The 8,957-nt window shown below is 47.8% G+C and overlaps 2 protein-coding genes across 2 annotated transcripts; one reads left to right on the top strand and one right to left on the bottom strand.

The window, feature by feature from the left end:
• Nucleotides 1-973: 973 nt before the first annotated feature.
• Nucleotides 974-1,337, bottom strand: LOC129511732 (small EDRK-rich factor 2-like). The gene has a single exon (XM_055328680.1). It carries the CDS (start codon nucleotides 1,290-1,292, stop codon nucleotides 1,113-1,115), a length of 180 nt encoding a protein of 59 aa, XP_055184655.1. The 5' UTR covers nucleotides 1,293-1,337; the 3' UTR covers nucleotides 974-1,112.
• A 2,953-nt stretch (nucleotides 1,338-4,290) lies between these two features.
• MIP (major intrinsic protein of lens fiber) lies at nucleotides 4,291-8,289 on the top strand. Its single transcript, XM_055328679.1, has 4 exons — nucleotides 4,291-4,650; nucleotides 5,117-5,281; nucleotides 5,717-5,797; nucleotides 7,352-8,289. The coding sequence occupies exons 1-4, from the start codon at nucleotides 4,291-4,293 to the stop codon at nucleotides 7,535-7,537; spliced, it is 792 nt and encodes a 263-aa protein (XP_055184654.1). The 3' UTR covers nucleotides 7,538-8,289.
• The last annotated feature ends 668 nt before the right edge of the window (nucleotides 8,290-8,957 follow it).

Below are 8,957 nucleotides of genomic sequence, written 5' to 3'. Positions count from 1 at the left end.
ACAACCCTGAGATCCATACCTAAGCTGAGATCAAGAGGCAGATGCTTAATTGATTGACCCACCCCAGATTCACTCATTTTGACTGCTGAATAGTTTTCCATTGTGTGAAATATATTTATATATAAAGATGAGACATATGGGATCCCTGGATGGCGCAGCGGTTTAGCGCCTGCCTTTGGCCCAGGGCAAGATCCTGGAGACCTGGGATCGAATCCCACGTCGGCTCCCGGTGCATGGAGCCTGCTTCTCCCTCTGCCTGTGTCTCTGCCTCTCTCTCTCTCTCTGTGTGTGTGACTATCATAAATAAATGGAAAAAAAAAGAGACATATATCACTGTCTATACATCCATTCTCCTATCAATGGGCATTTGGGTTGCTTCTTCTAGTTTTTTGCTATTGTGAATAGTGCTGCTCTCACCATTTTTTTTTTAGATTTTATTTATTTATTCATGAGAGACAGAGAGAGAGAGAGAGAGAGGCAGAAACATAGGCAGAGTCAGGTTTCCTGCAAGAAAACCCCATGGGGGACTTGATCCCAGACCCTGGGATCACGCCCTGAACCAAAAGCACATGCTCAACCCCTGAGCCACCCAGGCGTCCCTGCTTTCAACATTCTTTTTTTTTTTTTTTTTTGAGGTTTTATATATTCACGAGAGACACACACACACAGAGAGAGGCAGAGACAGGCAGAGAGAGATGCAGGCTCCACAAAGGAAGCCCGATGCGGGACTTATCCTGGACTCCAGGATCACGCCCTGAGCCAAAGGCAGATGCTCAACCGCTGAGCCACCCAGGTGTCCCTGCTCTCAACATTCTTCTTCTTCTTTTTTTTTTTTTTTTAATTACAAAGCTACTTTTAATACTTTGGGGGTGAGCCCCACAGGAATAAAAAACACCGGGAAGTGGTAACCCCCTCACCCCCAGGCGTGGCCCAGGGGGAGAGAGGCTACCTGAGGGGAAGGAAGCACAAAAGGGACCCGCTGCAGACTCAGGGCAAAGGGAATGCCATCTGTGCTGGGACCTGTGAGTACTACAGGAGAAAACGCCAGTGTGGTGGGACTGGCTCCAGGCACACAGGCGAAGGGCAAGAGGGTTGGACACGAAGCCACAAAGCTACTTGGGTTCCGCCTTCTTCTCCTTTGCCTTTTTCTGCTTCTGCTGCATGATCTCCGAGTCCCTCTGCTTGCGGGCGGCAGCAGAAAGCCCATCATCTCGGCGCTTTCCCTTAACCGAGTCGCTCTGCTTTTTCATATTCTTCCTGCGGGCAAGCTCGTGCTGGTTACCGCGGGTCATGGCGACGGCAGCGGCTCTGGCCTGCCTCCGTTGCGTCCCCTCGTTCTGTCCCCCTGCTCTCAACATTCTTATACACATCTCTTCGTGTAGACCTAGAAAAGTTTCTCCTGTGGGGTGCCTGGGTGGCTCAGGTAGTTAAGCATCTGACTGGACATGGAGCCTGCTTGAGATTCTTTCTCTCCCTCTCCCTTTGCCACTCCCTCTCCACTCTCTCCTTCTTGAAAAGAAGAAAAGAAAGGAAAGGAAAGGAAAGGAAAGGAAAGGAAAGGAAAGGAAAGGAAAGGAAAGGAAAGGAAAGGAAAGGAAAGGAAAGGAAGAAAGAGAGAGAGAGAGAGAGAGAGAGAGAGAGAGAGAAAGGAAAGAAAGAAAGAAAGAAAGAAAGAAAGAAAGAAAGAAAGAAAGAAAGAAAGAAAAGGAAAGAAAAAGAGAAAGAAAAAGAAAGGAAGGAACGGAAGGAAGGAAGAAAGAAAAGAAAGAAAGAAAAAAGAAGAAAAGAAAAGAAAAGAAAGGGATCCCTGGGTGGCTCAGTGGTTTAGTACCTGCCTTTGGCCCAGGGCGCGATCCTGGAGTCCCGGGATCAAGTCCCACGTCGGGCTTCCTGCATGGAGCCTGCTTCTCCCTCCTCCTGTGTCTCTGCCTCTTTCTCTATGTCTATCATAAATAAATAAATAAATCTTAAAAAAGAAAGAAAGAGAAAAAGAAAAAATAAAGTTTCTCTCGGGTATATAAATGAGAAGTGAAATTCCTGGGTCAGAAGGTATTTTTGTTCATCTTTATGAGATGGTGCTATACAGTGTGTTCTGAAGTGATAATCCCAATTTATACATCCACTAGCTGTCATAACTAGTTGTGCCACTTTGTATTTTCATCCACATCTCAACCAAAATATCTGTTGCTAGAGTCTCTGCTTTTAACACCATGACGTACCACCCTCTGTCCCATCCCAGGCTCCTTTCCCAGAAGCAGCATGCACCCTGCATACTCCCTGGGACCAACAGAGGGGACGGGGAACTAGTAGCATCTTTGGTTGAGATGCAATGGGGGTTACGGGGCCTGAAGTCAAGAGATTGGTGGGGCTTCTAAAACCCAAGAGATTCCCGAGGATCTCTGAGTTGTTCCTCTTCCTTGAAATCAGGAGCCCCAGTCTCCTTGGCTGCCCTCTGACCTGTACTCAGCAACTTCCAACATGTGGGTGGGTTAGAGGGGCTCTCTGCCTTTGCGGTAACTGTTCCTATCCATCTCCAAGCTGGATGTTGGAGGAAGAGAGGAGCATAGGCCCTAATCTGTGTTCCTCCCGTCCCTACCCACAGGTGTACTAGATGGGACCAATGCTGGGGACCATTATTACAGATCTCTTCTTCTTTTTTTTTTAAGTCATTTACTGCTGCTTTGTTAAAAAAAAAATTCATTTATTTGACAGAGAGAGAGAGCACAAGCAAGAGGAACAGCAGGCAGAGAGAGGGAGAAGCAGCCCCACCACTGAGCGAGGAGCCTGACTCAGGGCTTGATCGTAGAACACTGGGATCAAAGGCAGACACTTAGCCAGCTGAGCCACCAGGAGCCCCTACAGACCTTTTAAAAATTTTGTTCTCCTCTGGTGCTTCATGGGAAAACCCTGCAGCTTGTATGACTTGCCATGGTGTAGATAGAGATGGTAAAGCCTACCAGTGTATCCCATCCTGCCTTCTCTACCACCACAGAGCCCCACCTCGCCTCTAGGCCCCAGTCCCTCATCAAGCCTGAGCACAAGTGAACCTCTTGCCCCAAGCTCTCCTACCCCATTTTGTCTTCTCCTTTCTCCTTGACCAGCCTGCTTCTCCACACACCCCTACCCCCAGACTTTACCTTAGGGACCAAGACTCAAGGCCCTAGGGTCCTGATTGGGACCATACTAGGAGGCCTAGGCCTTTCCTTTTATTTTTTAAATTTTTATTTATTTATGATAGTCACAGAGAGAGAGAGAGGCAGAGACACAGGCAGAGGGAGAAGCAGGCTCCATGCACCGGGAGCCCGACGTGGGATTCGATCCCGGGTCTCCAGGATCTTGCCCTGGGCCAAAGGCAGGCGCTAAACTGCTGCGCCACCCAGGGATCCCAGCCTAGGCCTTTCCATTGCCCCATAGCCATGATTCAGTTTCCTTCTTTTCAGTACTTCCTTCTAGGACTTTGTGAGTTTGGAAAGATGAAGTATAAGCCAATTCTGAAATTTAACTAACACCTTTTTCCCCTCCCCAGTCTCCCACCCCCAGCCTATCCATGGAAGATAGGTTCTTCCTCCTGTCTTTGGTTTACAAGGCTGGGCTGAGGCTTTGGAAAGGGAAGTGCTAGCATGGATTGGGGGTAGGGAACCTGGGCTTGGAGAAAACCAGACACAGCAGAACTATTCTGTCCCAGAGCTGCAGGGTCCACAGATTCCAGACCAAACCAACCAATGGGGAAAGGGCCTCTAATCCCAGAGAACTAAAGAATTCTCTTCAGTTATCCAACTTACCAGCTGGACCCCACTCCTGACCCCCACCCCCACCCTTACCCTTGGCCGACTCAGAGGACACTGAAGGCCCCCAGGAGCACAGTCTTATGCCCCATGAAGTGAACTCCATTTGATTGATCTTCCAATGCAGAGTTGAAGAATGTTCTAATACGGATGTCAATCAGGAGCATGAACCCCAACTTTGACACAAAGAGAGAAACAGACTTTTACAGTCCCCCTGTTCTTGGTCCTCTCCTCTCAGAGCCTCTCCAGCCCCAACTGTACCCCCACCCTAACACCCATGGCTCTGCTCATCTCCCGATGGAAGAGGGAGGGGAAAATCCAGCAGCTTTAACAGATGCATAAGAGTGGGCCCAGCCCTCTGTAGCTGTGAAGGGGTTAAGAGGCTGGGCCAGCCACTTCAGCCTGCCCCTCCCAGGGATTAAGAGTCCTCTATAAAGGGGACTGTCCTCCCAGATCAGGCCAGGGGGGTATCAGGGACCCAGGCATTTTGCCCATCCCCCCTGCCATGTGGGAACTGCGGTCAGCCTCCTTCTGGAGGGCTATATTTGCTGAGTTCTTTGCCACCCTCTTCTATGTCTTTTTCGGACTGGGGGCCTCACTGCGTTGGACCCCTGGACCCCTGCATGTCCTGCAGGTGGCTCTGGCCTTTGGCCTGGCCCTGGCTACACTGGTGCAGGCTGTGGGCCACATCAGTGGAGCCCATGTCAATCCTGCAGTCACTTTCGCCTTCCTTGTGGGTTCCCAGATGTCTCTGCTCCGTGCCTTCTGCTATATGGCAGCCCAACTCCTGGGAGCCGTGGCTGGGGCCGCCGTGCTGTATAGTGTCACCCCGCCTGCCGTCCGAGGAAACCTAGCACTTAATACGGTAATGATCAGCTAAGTGGGGCTAGAGGAACCTGGTACCCTGACTCCCTGAATGGTGGAGGCTGATCAGTTCCTCAGGGGTCTGGGACAATGTGTGTGTGTGTGTGTGTAAGGTAGTTTGGAGGAGTGAGGAAGGAATAAGAAACGCATAAAGCTCTGGACTGACTCAAGAGAACTGAGTTCTGGTTTCAGCTTTCCTTCCAACTCCTTGCAGGTTCTTGAGGAAACTTTTTTTACCTGGTGGGGCCTCAGCTTCCTTATCTGCATAAGTGGGTACAATTCTTTCTACCCTTAAGGAGTATTATTAGGAGAAATTAAGAAACAAATATAATTACTATGATGGGGGTTGTGTTATCCTTCCTCTCCAGGGAACTGATGCCATAAGGCAGTTCCTGTGTGGGAGGCCTTAAGGAGGTAACATTGTGACAACCCTAATGAGCTGCCTCCTTTCTTCTTCCTTTGCCTAGTTGCACCCTGGGGTGAGTGTGGGCCAGGCCACCACGGTGGAGATCTTCCTGACGCTCCAGTTTGTGCTCTGCATCTTTGCCACATACGACGAGAGGCGGAACGGCCGCCTAGGATCTGTGGCCCTGGCTGTTGGCTTCTCCCTCACCCTGGGGCACCTCTTTGGGGTAAGCAGGAAAGGGGAGAAACTTCTTGTTTAAGGATTCTAGGGACCCTAAACCTTTCCCAACTTTAAAGTTTCCTTCTGCCCACCTCACTATCAAACATGAACATAATGCACCTTACTCTATATCATTCAGTACAGAGGAATCAACCCTGTTCTGTTCCTCTCTTCTGTGACCACTGTATCTGGTCCTTCTTGACCCCAAGGTGGAAATGAATCATCATGGGTAGATGTAGGGTTTGTCTATGGATCCATAGTCTGATCCCAGATAAGGCATCAGTGCCTTTACTCCATTGTGGACCCCCCAAGCAGTTTGTCCTTCCCTACTTGCTCCTGGCTGGGGGTGAGGTGCCCAGCCTTCAGGGACATGTGGGTTGTGGGGAGAGAAGCTGGGGTGAAGTAGGGGAAAGTGTCTCAATTATGACTGTGTCTTTTGCAGATGTATTATACTGGTGCAGGCATGAACCCTGCCCGCTCCTTTGCTCCTGCCATTCTCACCAGAAACTTCACCAACCACTGGGTGAGTGAGGGGAGAAGGGCAAGATCCTGAAGGCATCTTGTATGGGTGTGGGCCGCAGGTTCCATGTTTGTTGCCTGCTTTCCATCTGGGTGTGTTCACAGTTTTACCAGCACTCAGCTAAAGGGGCTGTCACAGAGTTTGACATGCCCGTGTGAGCAGGATTCGCTATTTTGCTAGAAAGAGAGGCTCTTGCTCATATTATTCCTTCACTAGTTGGTCAGGGATTTTTACTAAGCATCCACAGGATTCTAAAACTAGCACTGTGAGGTAGACAACTGAATGAACAGGGAGTCAAAAACTTCTACTCTCAGAGCTCAGGAGATGTAGGAGTACAGATGGGCCTGGGCCTTCTCCCAGTTGTAGTACATTATTGGCCTTGTGTGTGATGATGACCACTGCCTCATTCTGCACCCCAGTTTCCTTACCATAAAATGGGCCATTATGAGAAGTAAATGTGAAAACCATATGTGTGAAATATTTAGCACAGAATCTGACATGGGATAAGACCTCAATAAAAATTGGCTATGTTTGTGTTGTTTGGCCATATGCCAGTGAAACATACAGAATTAAAATATTTTTTCAAAGCTGTATCCCCATTTTCCTGGCAGTATTATTCACAACAGCTAAGGTGGAAGCAGCTCAAGTGTCCCTCACAAGTGAATAGATAAACAAAATGTAGTATCTACATGCAGTGGAATAGTATTCAGCCTTAAAAAGAAGGAAGTCAAAAAAGAAAGGAAAGAAAGGAAAGAAAGGGAAAGAAGGAAGTCCCAGCGCATGCTACATGGATGAACCTCGAGGACATTTCACTCCGTGAAATACACCAGTCACAAAATGACAAATTCTGTATAACTCCACTTATGTGAAGTATCTACAGTAGTCAAAATCATTGAAACAAACCAAAGGGTAGTTGATGGGGGTTCAGGAGAGGGGGCAATGGGGAGCTGTCGTTTAATGGGTACAGAGATTCAAGTTTGCAGGATGAAGGAGTTCTGGAGATTTGTTGCACAACAATATGGTATACTTAATGGTACTAAACTGTACACTTAGAAATGGGTAAGATGGTGAATTTTCTGTTATATGTTTTACCACAGTTAAAACATTTTTTTTAAAGATTTTATTTATTCACTCATGAGAGACACAGAGAGAGAGAGAGAGGCAGAGACACAGGCAGAGGGAGAAGCAGGCTTCATGCAGGGAGCCTGACACGGGACTTGATCCCGGGACTCCAGGGTCGCGCCCTGGGCAGAAGGCAGTTGCTAAACCACTGAGCCACCCGGGGATCCCCTAAAACATTTTTAAAGCAATCTATAGACTGGTATAAACTGATAACAATAAACAGAATATATGTATGCTGAGATGTGGGATAAAGGAATAATTTGGTGACCCAGAAAAGAAACGGTAAGTTTTGAGGCACAAGGAGTAGAGACGTTTAGAATTTAAAAACAAACACACACTGGTTTCTGTTTAAATTGTGCCCATTGGGTTGGAAAAAGAGAAGCCTTTTTCTTGATCTCTTCCCTAAGTCTCGTTATTCCTCTTCTTTTCCTACAGGTATACTGGGTGGGCCCAATCATTGGAGGGGGACTAGGCAGTCTCCTCTACGACTTTCTCCTCTTCCCCCGGCTCAAGAGTGTTTCTGAGAGACTGTCTATTCTCAAGGGTGCCAGGCCCAGTGACTCCAATGGACAACCAGAGGGCACTGGAGAGCCTGTTGAACTGAAGACCCAGGCCCTGTGAAAACTCCAGTTGGCTAGAAGGAGTAGGAAGCTTCTGGGTTTACTTGGAAGGGCTGAGCCAGCCCCTGGATGAAGAAAGAGACTGGGGGAGGGACATGTACTTCTTTATTTTTTAATTTATGTGTGTGGGGTTTTTTTGTTTTTTTTTTTTTGTTTTTTTTTTTGCCTTTTGCCGTGTGAAATCTTTCAAGTTGCATTCATGAGCTGGTTTGTGCAAACTTCCCTTTCTCCCCATCCCACCTCTCTTCGCCGCTGTGTGTGCATGATTGTGCGTATGAATGTGAGTGAACGTGGCTGTGTCTGAGTTTTGGGGCACAGCAGGAGAGGTAGGGAAGGGAAAAAAGGTGTCATCCCATATATTCCTCTACCAACCCAGTGTGGTGAACACAGGGAACCAAGACCTTTAAGCTTCTGGCCTTTACCCTGCTGCCAGTCAAGTTTATTATGGCCCTAGTTTTATGCAGGAGCAGGGAAGCAGGGAAGCAGGGAGTACTCCTCACAGGAGGCAGATGGAGACAAGGCATTCCAAGGGTTGGGAGAAGGGGTTGGGGGCAGGGAGAGGAAATGGAGGTATTGGCCCCAGATCAGGCTCCACATGTACCAAAAGGTTTTGGGGAAGTTAATGGGAGAGTGTAGCCCACTTATCTCAGGGATGCTTGCCCCAGGGACTTGGGTGGGGAAGTAACTCTGAGAAAAGTGAACATTGGGGTTTGAACTGTTTCTGTAAAGCCACATAAACTTGTCTACATCCACTGGCTGGGTTTTGTGTTCATTCTGGTATGATGGATCTCTTCGGAAGCCCTGGGCCAGTGAGCTCCCAACCTAAACAAGGGGTAGGGTGAGCCTAGAATCTAGAAAAATTAAGTAGTTTAGCTGTTCTTCGTCAAAACTGGAAATCTGATGCCTGCGACAAATGCAGAGGTAGGGGTGGGGGTCCGTAGGAGGAAGAGACTTTGACCCTCAGAGTTTTAATTTAGAGCAGATCAAAACACTCTTCAAATGGTACCTTTCTGTTTTTACCTCTAGTTTTATATTATTTTCCTTTTTTGTGTTCGTCTTTTCACTTTTCTCTCATATGTCCTTTCATCTTCAGCAAATCTCTTATAACTCTCCTCATATCCCAGAAATCGATTCTTTCAATTCAAATGCTTAACAATTCAGGAGATAATTACTCGTTTGAGCCCTCTCTTCTTTTGTCATCGGCAAAATATACTCATCTCAGCAGAGTCCAGAGGAGATCCTCAACTTACCAATGAATATTTATTGTTGTTCTCTCCCTTTTAGGAGCCTGCACGCTTCGCAAGCTTTAAACCTCTATCTCTAGCATGAGAGACCCACGCCCGCAAAAGACCACTTTAACGCGTAGCTCAACTCTCCAGTTCCTCCTAAATAAAGCCTACTTTTTCTAACTACCCTCGGAG

Source organism: Nyctereutes procyonoides, unplaced genomic scaffold (genome assembly GCF_905146905.1).
Source record: "Nyctereutes procyonoides isolate TBG_1078 unplaced genomic scaffold, NYPRO_anot_genome, whole genome shotgun sequence".
Classification (NCBI taxonomy): domain Eukaryota; kingdom Metazoa; phylum Chordata; class Mammalia; order Carnivora; family Canidae; genus Nyctereutes; species Nyctereutes procyonoides.
Note: the sequence above shows the minus strand (reverse complement) of the source record. Positions and strands in the feature narration are given on the sequence as shown.

What these genes read in the sequence shown, in the direction of transcription:
- LOC129511732 (XM_055328680.1), bottom strand. Translation starts at nt 1,292, where the DNA reads ATGACCCGCGGTAACCAGCACGAGCTTGCCCGCAGGAAGAATATGAAA.
- MIP (XM_055328679.1), top strand. Translation starts at nt 4,291, where the DNA reads ATGTGGGAACTGCGGTCAGCCTCCTTCTGGAGGGCTATATTTGCTGAG. An exon ending in GAAACCTAGCACTTAATACG is followed by an intron (nt 4,651 to 5,116) that starts GTAATGATCAGC and finishes TCCTTTGCCTAG; the next exon opens with TTGCACCCTGGGGTGAGTGT. An exon ending in GAAACTTCACCAACCACTGG is followed by an intron (nt 5,798 to 7,351) that starts GTGAGTGAGGGG and finishes CTTTTCCTACAG; the next exon opens with GTATACTGGGTGGGCCCAAT.